The following is a 16,581-nucleotide window of genomic DNA, read 5'->3' on the forward strand; positions in this document are numbered from 1 at the left end:
TAAATCCAAAACGTGTTCTAAATTTTTTAAAATATCTAGTAAGAAATAAATTATAATGTTTAATATACAAGTTAACATTATGACCCTCATTTTGTCCCAATGTAAGTCAGTCACTCTTATTTATACATAAGGTGTCGAGGAAATGAAGTAGACCTGCCTTCAAAAAATCTGAAAGCAGAGGCCACCTTTCAGTAAGTATCCTGCAATGTACTGCAATTCACATGTGTGCCTAAACAGTTTAACTAAATTAACCCTCACAAGAACACACAAATGGTTTATTTTGAACCATTTATTTATACTTTATTTCAGGCAAGAAACAGCAGGTTGAATATTAATAATGCAGGCATAGCAAGAAGCAAAAGTGACATTTCTCCCATTCCCAGTATGAGTTCTTTATCAATCACAACATAAAGTTAAAAATAAATGATGTGGGGCACCTGGGTGGCTCAGTCAGCTGGGCATCCAACTCTTGGTTCTGGCTCACATCGTGATCTCAGGGTTGAGGTATTGAGCCCCACATTAGGCTCCATGCTCAACACGGAGTCTGCTTGTCTCTTTCCCTCTGCCCCTCCCCCTGTGCTTGCTCACTTGCTCTCTCTCTCAAATAAATAAATAAAATCTTTAAAAAAAAATGATGTTTTTAACTAATATAATCTGCCTAGAAGTAGGCCAAAAAAATTCACAGGCCTTCAGTGGATTTTTATTAACATAATGAATAAACAAAAGTTTGATACATATATAAAAGATATGTTTTTAAATAGCAACAAATTAAGGAGAGGGAACGATGGGTTTATATCCATTATTATTAATGATGAACCCTGCCTGGGGCGCCTGGGTGGCTCAGTCGTTGGGCGTCTGCCTTCAGCTCGGGTCATGATCCCAGGATCCTGGGATCGAGCCCCGAATCGGGTTCCCTGCTCAGTGGGAAGCCTGCTTCTCTTTCTCCCAATCCCCCTGCTTGTGTTCCCTCTCTCACTGTGTCTCTCTCTGTCAAATAAATAAATAAAATCTTAAAAAAAAAAAAAAAGAATGATGAACCCTGCCCTTAACGTATGTTATGCATCAAGATAACAGCTAAAGACATTATGAAGACTTCATAATTAGCACAACATATATCCAGATTATAAAGATAAATCTTTATTATTTTTAGTGATGTTTAAAGTCAGGTTATACCCAAACTTTATTTTATGACAATTCACAACCCATAAGGACAAAAAAACAGAAGCCTTTACAGATGTTTGTAATCTGTATTCTTATATTTATTTGTTGGATTCTGTTTTGAAAATGAAACACAAGAAAAAGATACAGTCTCAGTATATGCTCAACAGCAAATGATTTCATGAATATAAACAATGTTCTCATTAAAATTGTGAAAGTATAACCACTGGGAAAGAAGCCACTTTGTCAGGATAAAAAGACTCTAAGGTTTAAGAGTTAGCACGGCACATGAAATTCATTTTCTCCAAGGCAGATGAATCCAAAAACATACAAAGTGCTACAGGATATCACTGGTGCGGTTAATTTCATAGCAACAAGACCTTGAACAAATACAAGAATATTTAAACTATAATGAGATGTGTAGCAACTATAGTACAATATTTAAGTGACTTAGCTCTAGACCTGGACTACGTGAGCTAGAAGATTAGCTAGAGAATTTATTAGCGATAAGACTTTGGACATGTTATTAATCTCTATGAGTTATTATTATCCCTAGAATGGTGATGAAAACAGTCTCTACTTCATAGAACTGGAAAAACTATTACAAGAGATATTTCATTACAGGACTTAGAACAACACTCGGGACATGGTAAGTACCCAAAAAAGGTTAGCTATTAGTGGCCATCATTATGGGAGAAATCATGAAAATCTTTTATACCACAACAAAACCCATTAATTATCTTTTTGTAAAGAACTTCAAAGTTATCAAACTTAGGAATGAATTACACATTTTTCTTTTACAAATAAGTAAGATTTCTAAATCTGCTGGCCTGTTCTGGGCTATTTTATAGAGACGTAAGTCTTGGGAGACTACTCCATCAAGATCTCCTGCTTACTTAGTGCAAGGCTATATTCATAGTGTTGGCCACAAACAGCTAACAAACTACATCAAAACAGCACCAAAAAATAGCATACATACCCTCAAATCAGGAGAAAAGTTGTCTGCAGAAGTTGAAATGGAGTCCGATGATACTACAGAAGCTGATTTTGTATGCACTGAATTCTCTGAATGAGACGTGGAAGCACTACGAAATACAAAAGCAAGTGTGTTTCAACAATGGGGGTTTTAAAGAACAATTTCAGAACTTTTACTAATTATTACTCCATTATTTATTAAAACTTCCATTGCCAACCAGTCCTACTTTGCCTATTCAAGCCTATCTCTAAATACAGATAAATTACAAACTCTCCATACCTGCAGGGATAAGTATTCTCACCACATTCCCTCTGGATAGACTTCCCCAGTACTCCTGAATAAACTCTGGGCTAATGCTTTCTCTTTATTCAACCATCCATTCATTCATCCAATGACCACTCACTGAATGATCCAATATATAAAACCATTACACCAGGCACTAGGATTTGGAGATAAATATGATATAGCTTAGCCCTCATGTTCATGAAGCTCACAAACTGTGGCAGAGACAAATAAATAAATGGTGTATTGTGATAATGACACTGAGCCCTGTGAAACTGAATAAAGGAAGCCCCCTTTGAAATAGGAGACAAGAAGGGGGAACTCTCACACCCTACTACTCTTTGCAGCCCTCTGCATTCCCAACAGGAAGAAGCCTATATTTTACTACCCCAGTAGGAGGAAGATTTTCTCCTTGCCTGACAACAGCCCAGCCAAAGAGAGACTGTCACAACTCAGCCAAATAAAGCCACTACACTTCAAACACCCAGTTTAGTCCAATGGGCTTTGTGTTTATAACACAAAGTTTATAACTGCTTCTCTGAATGCCCCCTTTTCCACATTAAAGAGTCATTCCTCTCCTTTGTTCTCTAGACTTGCCTATGGTTTTGCCATAACTTGCATGTCTCAAATTGCAATTCTGTTATTCCTCAATAAATCCATTTTGCTGGTAATGTAACTGACAGTTTTACTTTCGAGGTTAACACACTACAAGCACAGAGAGAGACACAGAGACAGAGACAGAAACAGAGAAAATGCACTGTGGGAGAAAGGTAAAGGAAGAACCCAACTTTACCCAGGAAGTTCAGGGAAGATTTCACAGAGAAGATGTTCTTTGAACAGTCTTGGAAGACAGGAAATTGCCAAGCTGACAAACAAGTAAGGGAAGTCTAAAAACATACAAATAAAAAGCCCTGCAAAGATACAGAATAATCAAAGAGCCCAGAACACTTGAGAAACTACAAAGAGTTCAACAGGGCTAGAGAAGCAGAGGGACAAAAGCTATAGAAAGATGAGCTTGTCTCTGCACCTATATCTTTCCACCAAATCAAATTCTGTATAAGCCTGTCTTAAATATCTACTTCTTCCATTAAATAATTAAGTAATCACAATTTAATTAATTACCCCAATTACCCCAAAAGGGAGAATTGTGTCTTCATTTTCCACAAAATCTACCTCAGTGCCTATGTATACTGTTAACGAGTATTATGTTTGTTAAATTCCAAAACATAGTGACAATATACCTATGCCACAAACTGAATGATTTACATCATTTCCTTTTATCAGTAAAACAAATTTAAAATTATTTAAAGTAAAAAAAATGGTGGAAAAATCTCAGACACTTTGAAGTTTAAAGTTCTAATTAAAAAATATATTTTTCTAAAGCTCCATTCCCAACATAATGAAAGTCTTCCTCACACCCAAAGTCAAAATTTTTTCATTAGATTTTGATAAAATAATCCATCTTGAGATGTGATACTTAAAAACCAGATTGTTCTAAAATTTGTCCACCATAAACCTGCCTGTAACAATAACTAAGTTATTTATACAATGTGAAAATCATCTCCTCCAAAAGAAATTGTCACCTCATTTTCTCTTGTTCCATTTTTAAGCTTTACTGGGGTGTGACTGTTAAAGCAGAACTGTGTAGGACACATGAAGGTGTACAACATGATGTTTTGATATATGTATACACCATGAAATGAGTACCACAACCAAGCTAACGAAAACATCCATCACCTCACATTACCTTTTTGTGTGTCGGGGGGGAGAAAATTTGAGATCCTCTTTTGGCAATTTCAAGTATATGATACAGTATTACTCACAACAGTCACCATGCTATACATTAGGTCCCTGGAACTATTCACTTTATATCTAACACTTTGTCCCTTTTGCTCAGTATCTCTCCATTTCCCCCTCTTCAGATCTATGGTTTGGAAATATTTTCTGTTTTAAAGATTTTATTTGAGAGAGAGAATGAGAGAGAGAGAGAGAGAGAGCACATGAGAGGAGGGAGGGTTAGAGGGAGAAGCAGACTCCCCGCCGAGCAGGGAGCCCGATGCGGGACTTGATCCTGGAACTCCAGGATCATGACCTGAGCCGAAGGCAGTCGCTTAACCAACTGAGCCACCCAGGCGCCCAAAATATTTTCTCATATTCTGTAGGTCCCTTTTTCATTTTGTTGTTTCGTTTGCTGTAGAGAAACTTTTTAGCTTGACGTCGTCCCACTAGTTTATTTTTGCTTTTGTTGCCGTGCTAGTGATGTCAAATCCAAGAAACCGTTCTCAAGACCAATGCCAAGGAGATTTTCCCCTATTTTCCTCTAGGATGTTTACAGATTCAGGCCTCACATTTAAATGTTTAATTCATTTTGGTTTGATTTGTGTGTATGGTGTAACATCAGGGTTCAATTTCATCCTTTTGCATGTGGATATCCATTTTTACCAAAACCATTCTACATTCTTGGCACCCTTTTCAAAGCCAAGTTGACTGGATATGTGTGGTTTTATTTCTGGGCTTTCTATCCTATTCCATTGATCTATGTGTCTTTTTATGCCAGTACCATACTGTTTTGATAACTACAGCTTCGAAATATAGTTTGAAGATAGGAAGTATGATGCCTCCCCCTTTGTTCTTCATGTTCAAGACTGCTTTAGCTATTTGGGGTCTTTTGTGTTACCACAATGATTTTAGGATTGTTTTTTTCTATGAAAAATGCTACTGGAATTTTCAGAGAACGCGTTGAATCTGTAGATCACTTTGGTCAGCATGGACATCTTAAGATTAATTCTTCTACTCCATTAACACAGCATAATTTTCCATTGATCTATGCCTTTAGTTTCTTCCATCATAGTTTTATAGTTTGCACAAGTTTTTAACCTCCTTGGTTAAATTTGTTCCTAAGTATTTTACTCTTTCTGATGCTACTACAATGGAACTGTTTTCTTAATTTCTTTTTTGGAGGATTTGTTGTTACCATATGGAAACACAACTGATTTCTGCATGTAGATTTTGTATCCTGCAACTTTCCTGAATTTGTTTATTAGTTGTAACAGTTTCTTGGTAAAGCCTTTACAGTTCTCCATTTATAAGATCATGCCATCTGCAAAATGTTTGGTTTTGTTTTTTTTTAAGATTTTTTTATTTATTTATTTGACAGAGAAAGAGAGAAAGCACAAGTAGGGGGAGTGGCAGGCAAAGGCAGAGGGAGAAGCAGGCTTCCCCGGGAGCAGGGAGCCCGATACGGGGCTCAATTCCAGGACCCTGGGATCATGACCTGAGCTGAAGGCAGACACCCAACTGACTGAGCCACCCAGGCACCCTGCAAAATGTTTTTATATATTCATACAACGTGAAAATCATCTCTCCCAAAAGAAATTCACTTAAATGGATTAAAAACAGTATTCCAATTGGAACACTTCATAACATTTTTTTCAACTGCAAACATATATTTATTTTATTAACTATTTCAAGGTATGACTGTAGTTGTTATTTGTTTATATCCAACAACGTATAATATTACACAAAGGAGCAGTCATAAGAAATTCTATTTAGTTTTATAATGTAAGTATAGAGAAACTGACAGAGAAAGTTTTCTCCCTTTCTTCTTTTTTCTGTTTTGTTGTTGTAGCCAATTTCTTACTAATTAAATGCCATCTGTGTTAAAATAACAGGTAAAATAATCAAACTTTGGCACAGTACTTTGAGAGACATTATTTGTTGCCTACTCCGTATACATACATACCTCTTTTTTTTCCCCCTGACTTTGATTAGGGCAGTTTGTGCCCAGTCCAACATGACATGCCTGCTTTTGGCTCCCCTGTGGCTGGGAGAACCATGTGACACAACTATGGTCTATGAGATTTAAGAGGAACTACGTTAATAGTTACGGAAACTTTTTATTTTCATAATAAAGGTGAGCAGGAACAGCAGGTTAGCCCTTAACCTTTCCTACTTTTTCTTGACTGGAACAAGAACGTAAAGCTTAGAAATACTGTAGCCATCCTGTAAATATGACCAACATGCTGGCCTGTTAAGAACAGGGAGCCAAATAACAGGAAGAACGTAAGTCATCATGGTATCACTGAGCAGTTGAATCCACACCAACTCCCTACTTATGGGATTTTTTTTATGTAAAAAAGTTCAGTTTTTTTAAGATTTATTTATTTATGAGAGAGAGAGAGGTAGAGGGCATGCACGAGTGGAGAGAGGGTGCAGAGGGAGAGAATCTTCAAGCAGACTCCCCGCTGAGCATGGAGCCCGATGCAGGGCTCGATTTCACAACCTACGAGGATCATGACCTGAGTCAAAACCAAGAGTCAGATGCTTAACCAACTGAGCCACCCAGGCACCTCTGAAGTTCAATTTTTAAAATCACTGTAATAGAGTTTTATATTCTGTATAGCCAAATACAGTTCTAAATGATATGGCAACCAGCACCTCATAAAGTCTATTTTGGACAAGTTCAAATGTATGATACTACTTGTTATACATATGACCTTCTGAGAGAAGATAAAATTAATGGCAATAAAACACAATTTGGAATTATGGGTAGTATATTACTTAGAAAAAATAATTTTGACAGAGAAGCTATAATAGCATGTCCCACTGAGAAACCAAAGGGTTCTTTAAAGTCAAAGTATGAAGTAAATATATCTAAGGGAAATAACAAACAAAACCAGGTTCTGTAACTAATAACTTGCAGTCTCGGATTCAAAGAATCAGTCCTTCAAGCATAAATGTGGCAAATAGCTTTTAATTATTAACTTCTCTTTCCAGACATGCATAAACATGGGTAGTAGATATTATAATCCACCGTGTTATATGTGAAGAAGCACTGATGTGTAGTTCAATGTGACCAGTTTACAAAGGTTTTAAACCCCAGGCAAGCAAGGAGAGACTGGAAGAGACAGGGCTAGGGTATATCCTAGTGCTGTTCTTGTGATGATGGCAGACATACACATACGCATACACACCCCAGGAGAACTACTCAAAGTTCTCCTGGTATAAACAGGAAGTGCTGCTCTTTAGGCCAGAATGGAGGTGGCCACAGACACCCTAGAAAGCAGAGCTCTATTTTCAGTGCTTTTTTCCTTCTGTCAGATGCGCTCTGTGCATGCTTCTGATCGCCACGGGCCACTGGTATAATACAACCTAATGTCCACTGCTCCCTTGCTTATGTTGAGGTCAAACTCTCTATGTTGATCTTTTATGAACCATTCCACAAACAAGCTCTGTATTTCCCTGAATGCACATCTTTGCGCATGCCATTCCAAAACAGAATGCCTCTTTATCCCCATCTATTTATTAACATCCTACCAACTCTTTAAGACCCAGTTAAAAAGCAAGCTTTCCAAGAAGTCCTCCCCTGCTGTTCCAGCCAGAACTAACCTCTTATTCCTCTGCACTTTCACAGACTTCTGCCTATACTCTGTAATTACACCTAACACTTGCCACATTAGACCAGAGTTCTTGGGTTACATGGCCACCTCTTTTTTAAATTATAAACTGCTAGAGGATAAGAATCTTGTAACTGGCAAGACATTTGAACTCAGAGCAAAGACTGCAGTCTGCTAACCTCATTAAGTAACCAATACCACTTTTCTTGGGCCCACAAACTTCAAGGCAGTCAGTCCAAACATTCCTGCTATCCTGCTCATCCCAAGCCTCTCTGCAAAAATGCCAGACCTTCTTGTCTATGCTTCCTCCATCCATTTTCCCTGCTCGGGTCTTCTTTCAGCTACTAATTGTTCCTAACCTTTACACCGGAATCTTTACTTCAGAGTGACTCAAATGCCTCACATCTTCCACAGAATTTTCCCTCCACCTCAGCTGACCCCTCCTCCCAGGAACCCACTCCCCTGTAGCCTTTTCTAAAGGAGACTCTTCTCCAGCATCTTAAACCCAAAGGTGAAACCAGCACTTCCCCAGCTCACTCACGTTTCTACACTAGTATTACTTTTCCATCTTCATATGTAAAACACTGACTCCCCCTCTTCCTCCTCCTTCTAGCATTTGCATCTACAGCTTCCCTGTTACTGTCAGCCACCTACCTTTTCATTACTCCTCACTCCCTCAGTAAGGACTTTTTCAGTTGTCTGACTTTCTCTTCTCCAAAGCTTCCCTCTGCTCCAAAGCCATCATCGTGGGAATTTTAACGTCCCCAAGGATAAACCAGCAACCACCTATCTCAAAATTCCTCAGTTCCTATGCCCCTCACCCACATTCCCACTTCAGCAATGTGCTTCTTTGGTCATAGCCTGGACTTCATCATTTCTGGGAATTACTCAGTGTCTATAATCTTACACTCAAGGAAACCAATCCCTGTCTACAGATGGTATCCTTTCCAAATATCTCACTTTTCTTAACTTTTCCTTCATCTAGTCTTCAACATGCTGAAGACAAATCATCCCTCAGCCCCTCCACTGGTCATTACCCTTCATGCTTCTTTGCTCTCCTTCCTCTCACTTCTCTGTCTTACCTGAAATGTACAGTAATAGTTTCAAATCTCTTTGGCAAGCCTTCAGCATCCTTATTTCTTATCCATTGGCCATCACTGCTCTGCTAATCCCTAAGTTTGTATCAATATAACTATCTATCATCTCTGTGCTAAAGCTTAGCTATTATGGAAGAAATCTGCAAACTGGGACTGCTTAAGACTCACAGTTAGAAGCATGAGCTAGGCCCAGGGCAGTGGTCAGCAGCCCATCACATCCAATCAACCCAAAGTCCTTACAGAGTCCACCTCCCTATCACTTCGAACGCATCCGTTTTCCCTCCTAATTTTTACTGCCTTAATTCAACACCTCTTACCTGGACTATAGCAAATCACCAGTCTCCTTTCTCCTACTCATCCAACAGGTCACCCCAAACCAATACCAAAGTGATCCTTCAAAAACAGAGATCTGATAATATCATTCCGACTTACATTTTCAGTAATTCCTCAATCCCTCCCAAATTGAGCCCAAACTCCTTAGCATAACACTTGAAGTCTTCCATGATCTGGCCCCTGTTCTACATAACTAGCTGTAGCTTCAACTCACCTGAAGCCGTTGGGAATGGCTTGCAGATTCCCCATATCTTCCAGCCATTTCATGCCTCTGTTCCTTTGCTACCCCTGCTGACACTGCCTGCAGTGTCCTTCATAGGCTTCCACGCCCTCTTTGCCCCTATTCATCTTGTAGGCATGACTCTTCCTTTACTGTACACTAGATGCATTTTTATAATAACTGTATACTTTATTGCATTTAATCATCTACAAGCTCCTCCTCTTATATTGTTACTAATATAACAGTACTGTTATTGTATACTATTGTATACTATTCCAAGATTCTTTCTTTACCACAGACCATTTCCCCTCCTTGCTCTCAATAAAACACGGAAAGTGTCTGAAAAAAGACTATCAGGCACATGTGTTAGTTATTATTTATGACAAATGAATATTACTGCACATGTATTATCCCCCAAGTCAGATTAGCTGCATAAATACTTATAATGGCAAAGCTGCTGTGTCACCTCTTATTAATGCTATTTCTGCTGTGACATATTACAAGTGAGAATATAAATCCCCCCAGTGACTGTAACCAAAGATTTACTAAAGGGGAAAAAACAGCAAGAACTACAATTAAAGACCTGGTATTTACAAAATAATAAGTTATTATGTCTCTTGGACAGTATTATCTTAGAAGTATTAGAAAAATGAATATTATCATCATTATAGAAGCATATGTCTTGGCACTTTGAATGCCATTTTTTTTTTTAAGTAGATTCCACAGCCAGTGTGCAACCCAATGCGGGGCTTGAACTCACGATGCTGAGATTAAGAACTGAGCTGAGATCAAGAATCAAGGACACTTAACCAACTAAGCCACCCAGGTGTCCCACTGTGAATGCCATTTAAAAATGAAGTCTGTCATTGCTACGGACTGAATTATGCCCCCACCCCAAACTCTTTTTTTAAACATTTTATTTATTTATTTGAGAGAGACAGAGATTGCGAGAGACAGCACGAGTGGGGAGGAGAGGGAGAAGCAGACTTCCTGCTGAGCAGGAGCCCGACGTGGGCTGGATCCTAGGACCCTGAGATCATGACCTGAGCCGAAGGCAGAAGCTAAACCGACTGAGCCACCCAGGTGCCCCCCATCCCAAATTCTTATGTTGAAGTTCTAACCCCCAATGTGACTATAATTGGAGACAGGGCTTTTAGGAGGTAATTAAGGTTAAATGATGTCATAATGGTGGGGTTCCTAATCCAATAAGATTAGTGGCCCTATAGGAAGAAGAGAGAAAAAGCCTGCCACCCCTTTTCCCCCAACTCCTTCCCTCCCCAATCCACCCCCCCCCAACAATGAATGCACCTAGGAAAGAGGAAAGGCCATTCAAGGACATAGCAAGAAGACAGCTATCTGCATAACAGTCAAAGAAAGACCTCATTAGGAACGGAATTGTCTGGCAACTTGATTTTGGACTTCCCAGACACCAGAAGTGGGAGAAATAAATTACTGTTGGTTAAGCCATCCTGTGGTATGGAGGAGCATTACATAATAAAAAGAACTGTTCCTAATTCTATCAGGTGTGATTATGAGATTACGTAAAAAAAAAAAAAAAATGCTTTTACTTTTTAAATATGTGCACTGAAGTATGTAGGAATGAAAAGACATGATTTGCTTCAAAACAGTTCAGGAAAAAAAAGAACAAGGAAAAGAGATAAAGCAAGTATGACAAACTATTCAGTGTGGGTGATGGGTCATTAGAGGATTATTGTACAATTCTCTCTTTTGTATACACTTGGAAATTTCTTTAGGGGCGCCTGCGTGGCTCAGACGGCTGGGCGTCTGCCTCCAGCTCAGGTCATGGGGATCGAGTCCTGCATCGGGCTCCTTGCTCAGCGAAGAGCCTGCTTCTCCCTCTGCCTGCAGCTCCCCCTGCTTGCGCTCGCTCGCTCTCTCTCTCTCTCTCTCTGACAAATAGATAAAATCTTTAAAAAATCTTTTTCTTTAAAAATATAATAGCTTTAGAATTTTAAAAAAAGAAAAAAATACTAGTAATTTTAAGAACTCAGTATTTATTTGAACTCAACGACCAAGCTGTTGAAAAGCAGCAGTCTTAAAAGCTGTGGTGGGAAAAGAAAAAAAAAAAAAGCAGCGGTGGAAGATGGAAATATTACTAGATGAAAATCAATTGGCCTAAGTTATAGTTCTGACATCATCAAACAAGAAATCTGTGACCATGGGCTTTTCTCCCAATTTCTTAAAAACAGCTTTAAGTGCTCTAGAAAGAGAATGTTGAGTAATTTGCCCAAAGTCACACAGCTAGTTAGTGAAGAGCCAGCGTTGTCCAGATCCAGAGTCAGTAAATAAGAAAAACACTTCTCTGAGAAAACTGTGAGTAGACGATGAATATTCATTCATTTGGCCTGTTTTTGTTTTCCAGGGAACTACATTTCCCAGAACTGTTTACCTCAACTTAATAGATACTCCAAAGCACAGTTTCCAAGAAGAAACAGTTTGTATTTTCCTTTCTTGCTCCCTTTTCTTTCACATTGAATATAAGTTTTATTTCCCATTTTCATGTCTCAGTCTAGCAATAAAACTGGGCTGAAAAAGCCAGAACCAGCTCCTACCTACATTCACCTCAGAGATGTTAGTCTCATCTGTCCTTGCTATATTTTCAAATCTACAAGCATAACTTTCCTCAAGCATCACTCCAACAAATCCTTCGCACTTGCATTTATTATGACAAAGGTGCTTATACAGGCACCCAACGGCCTCCAAATCGAATTAAATCTCATTATCATCGCTTTCAGAGTGTCAGGGCTCCCCACCGTACCTAATTCTAGCCCACACTTACATTCACTAAAGCTATACAAACCTCTTCCTTGCCACTGGTCATGAGAATCAGACTCTTCCTACCTTCTACTTTGAGTATCTTTTAATTTACTCTCTAAATGTCTTTTCTGACCAACTGTGGTTTTTTACTACCTAAGTCTTCTGAGGAAGGTTCATTTTCCACAAGAAACCAGTCCTAAGTTATTCTTCTGGATCCTTCCAGTAAATCTAGGCATTCCAACATCTTTGCATGTGTACTCAGTTACAGTTATGTTTATATGGATATGCTAAGTTTATATTGATTCGTTTTGTTCATATTGACTCATTATATAGTACATATACTCCTTTTAAAGAAAGTTAACAATTACCAAACCCTTACCATGTACAGAACACTGGGTTACAGAATAGCCTCCGCCCTTGAGATTTCAGTCCTACAAGAGACATCATACCACATGAGCACATCACTAATACCATGAGAGGTACAAACAAGTACTAGGAGAAAAGGCTCAAAGGAAATGGAAGTAATTTCAGGTTTAGAGGAAAGCAAGACATACATTAAAATGAAGCATTTAAAATTGCTACTTCTACAGGTAAAATGGTCAAATATCAACTATTCCATATGGCTCAATGTGATAAAATTTTGAATAAGACAGAAAAAAATCTACTTGGGTCTTTAAAGATTGTGAGGCACAGATCAGGGCATTGTATATTACAAGCATATGCATACACGAAAAGAAATTTTAAAAAACAGCTTGGGAAAGTATAGGGCATATTCTGTGGACAATGAGTAGTTTACTCAAACCAAGTGGATAAAAGGGCAAAACGGTAGCCTGGCGCCAGACCACTGAGAATCCTAAATGCCAGGCTTAAAAGCCTTGCTAGGAAAAGGCAAGGGGCTCAAAGTAAGGCCGTCTAGGGTGGCTACAATTAAAAAGATATATAATAACAAATGTCAGCAAAGATTCGGAGAAACTGGGACCCTCCTACACTGTTGGTAGGGCTGTAAAATGATAAGAGCCACTTTGGAGAACAGTCTGGCAGTTCTTTAAAATATGAAACAGAACTTCCAAATGACCCAGCAATTCCACTCCTAAATATATTCCCAAGAGAAATAAAACATATGTCCACACGAAAGAACACATGAATACACATGAATGTACATGAATGTTCACAGCAGCATTATTCATAATGGCCAAAAAGTCCAAACCAGTCAATGTCATCCCCCTGCTAGAAATCCTCCAATGGCTTTCCACTTCCTCTTACCTCAAATAGCCTTCAAATCATTACAGGATCTGCTCCCCAGCTCCTTCTCCAGCTTCCTCTTGTGCATCTCTCTCTCTCCCTTGCTTTTCCTCAGTTCAATCACACTGGTCTTCTTTGAGATCCTGAAACATGCTGGCCCCTCTGCAGGGAGCATGGTTATGCCAAACTCCTTCTTGACTTAAGTTTTCAACTGAAACACCACCTCTTCAGGGAAATCTGACCAGATGCCTCAGACCAGATCCTTCAGCAGTTGTTGGCTCATAGCACTTTGTGTTTTTAGTTCTTTTTACCTAAGAAATCCTGTTTCTGGGGTGCCCAGGTGGCTCAGTCGTTAAGGGTCTGCCTTCAGCTCAGGTCATGATCCCAGGGTCCTGGGATCGAGCCCCGCGTCGGGCTCCCTGCTCCACAAGAAGCCTGCTTCTCCCTCTCCCACTCCCCCTGCTTGTGTTCCCTCTCTCGCTGTGTCTCTGTCAAATAAATAAATAAATAAAATCTTACAAAAAAAAAAAAGAGAGAGAAATCCTGTTCTTACTTTTCTTTACAAATGTTTGATTAACATCCATGTCCCCTAAGACCACACACTTCAAGAAAGAAGAAACCATGTCAATTTGGCTCACCATTCTGTTCCCAGGACCACTCAGGAAATATTTGTTGAATTAATTAATGAGTGAAAGAATGAAGGAGAATGATCAAAAGATTGGATTATTCTAATCAAAATCATCAGAGACCATAACTAGAATATCCAAGACAAAATTAAAAAGAAACTTGGTAAAGGGAGGGAGGGATCAGAACAAGGACAGAGGAAGATAAATGATCTCATCTGCCTTCTGGAGTTACTGTGCGTATATTATTTTATATATCATAGTGTCCCATTTCCACTTAAACACTTCTTAGCACATGGGGCAAACATTTCTTTAAAGAGATTATGTCTTAAGTGAATGACAACTAATCGTTAACTGCTGGGAATTGGTTTGGGCTATGTGTTATTTCCACTGGGATGGTTAATAGTTGGGAATTGAAAAACCAGAACTTTAGTACTATCGAGCTAACAGCAGTATCCTTGGCCAAATGACTTACTCCCCATTCCCCGTTACAGTTTTATTATCTGTGAAAAGTAACAATTAGACTATTTTAGTGGTGCTTTTTGGTGGTCTTCTACCTCTTTGAGAATCTCAAAGCTATTCTCTGATTTGTTTACAATGTCAGGGACTTTAAGGTTAAGAACGCTGGCCTAGATGATCCCCCCCCTTTATTTTCAAGATTTTATTTATTTATTTGAGAGAGAGAGCGCGCGTGCACACGAGCAGGGGGAGGGTCAGAGGGCGAGAGAGATGCAGACGCCCCACTGAGCAGGGAGCCCAACATGGGGCTCAATCCCAGGACCCTCAGATGACCTGAACCGAAGGCAGACACTTAACTGACTGAGCCACCCAGGCGCCCCTTTTAGTTCAATGTAGTCTAGGGCTTCTGAAATGAGTATTCTACCTTTCATTATATCCATACAGTATCTAAATAAATACTGCAAAATTAAATTGTCCACAAAGTGTATGTGTGTGTATGTATATTTTCTAATTCTATAATCACAGCCTTAGTCTTAAATATGAAGACTCAGACTAAATAGAAAGATTCTAATATTTTATTTCTTACAATAAAGTCTTTAAGAGAATATTTGTGTATAATAAGGTCAAAGGGAAACTAAACCCAATAGCTACACTTATTTCAGGAGCTCTGGGCTATCACTATGTAAATTCAACACCCTGGTTATAGGTAAACAGAAATGACATCAAGAAATGTCTTATATCAAGAAATATAAGCTACAATTTCTTTAAATATTTTTATTGTTTTCATATTAAGTGATTTTACCAGAAACTAGATCTTTTAAAATGTATTGGAAAAATATTCTAATTTAGCTAAGTAATGATTCTTTTTCAAATTTATTACATTTAAAATATATATGTGTAATAACTAAGGGAAGAGATCCCCTAAAAATATATATAAGATGGGCTCAGTAAATCTTCTCTCTAAATAATTTCATCACATTGAACTGGAACAATAAATATAAACTCAATTGACTCGGGAACATCACCCTTGCCAGTCCTAAACATGGTCATGTTTACAAGGCTTCTTATTCTACGGTGTGCACATTTACTCTAACCTTGTGACCTTAGGCCACTGAAACTTGGTATTAGCTTCAGAGGCCTGACTCATCTGGAGTACTCCGCCGCCAAGGTGAAAAATGAAAACGTATGATTTGGAGTAATTCTGGCACTTGGATCTCTGACAGCACACTCATTTTTCTTTCAAACACCACCTGTGGTTTTCCTTCACAAGTCTCTTTCCAAATCTACAGATCATATTCCATTTCTTACAAGGTTTGCTACCTTCCACATCACAACAAAGTATCTATCCTCACTGGCTCCATTTTTTCAATACCCACTCACTCCTTAATCCCTAGCCATCTGGCTTCTGCCTCTAATGAATCCCGTAAAATGACTCTGTGATTACTAATGATTCAATTGTATAAAAAAAATTTTTTTTTAATTCTTAAATGCTCTTTTCTCGGTTCTGATACTATAAATTCTTATCTCCTTTCACTAGCATATGGTTTTGGTTATCTCATATCTCAGGTGACGAGTAATCAATACTCTTGAGCACCCACTATACTCAAGGTTCTACTGTTTTAGGAACTCCTAAAGATACAGAGATAACAGGCTTTCTGCCTCTGCTGAGTTTTTACTCCAATGTACTTAAGTACACACACAAACACACACACACATACATACATACATACATACATACATACACCACAATGTAGAATATGAAAAATGAATGAGAGGGACACCTGGGGGACTCAGTCGGTTAAGCGTCTGCCTTTGGCTCAGGTTATGATCCCAGGGTCCTGGCATTGAGTCCTGTATCAGCCTCCTTGCTCAGCAGGGAAACTGCTTCTCCCTCTGCCGCTCCCCCTGCTTGTTCGCTCTCACTCTCTCTCTGACAAATAAATAAATAAAATCTTAAAAAAAAATGAACAAGAGAGAAATAAAGCACTTAGAGGTCTGGAATTGAAAAGCTCACATA

General features: G+C 38.7%; 1 protein-coding gene across 2 annotated transcripts in view; it reads right to left on the reverse strand.

Annotated features, from left to right (window-relative positions):
• MTMR2 (myotubularin related protein 2) overlaps positions 1-16,581 on the reverse strand; it is a 114,364-nt gene that overhangs the window by 68,980 nt on the left and 28,803 nt on the right. For both annotated transcript variants that reach the window (XM_028119649.2, XM_028119650.2), the window contains one exon: positions 2,138-2,243. In XM_028119649.2, the coding sequence (XP_027975450.1) occupies positions 2,138-2,243 (106 nt within the window). The remainder of the gene's footprint in view (positions 1-2,137; positions 2,244-16,581) is intronic.

Source organism: Eumetopias jubatus, unplaced genomic scaffold, assembly GCF_037043125.1.
Source record: "Eumetopias jubatus isolate StellerSeaLion01/CBP00866 unplaced genomic scaffold, mEumJub1_p1.0 scaffold_13, whole genome shotgun sequence".
NCBI classification, from domain to species: domain Eukaryota; kingdom Metazoa; phylum Chordata; class Mammalia; order Carnivora; family Otariidae; genus Eumetopias; species Eumetopias jubatus.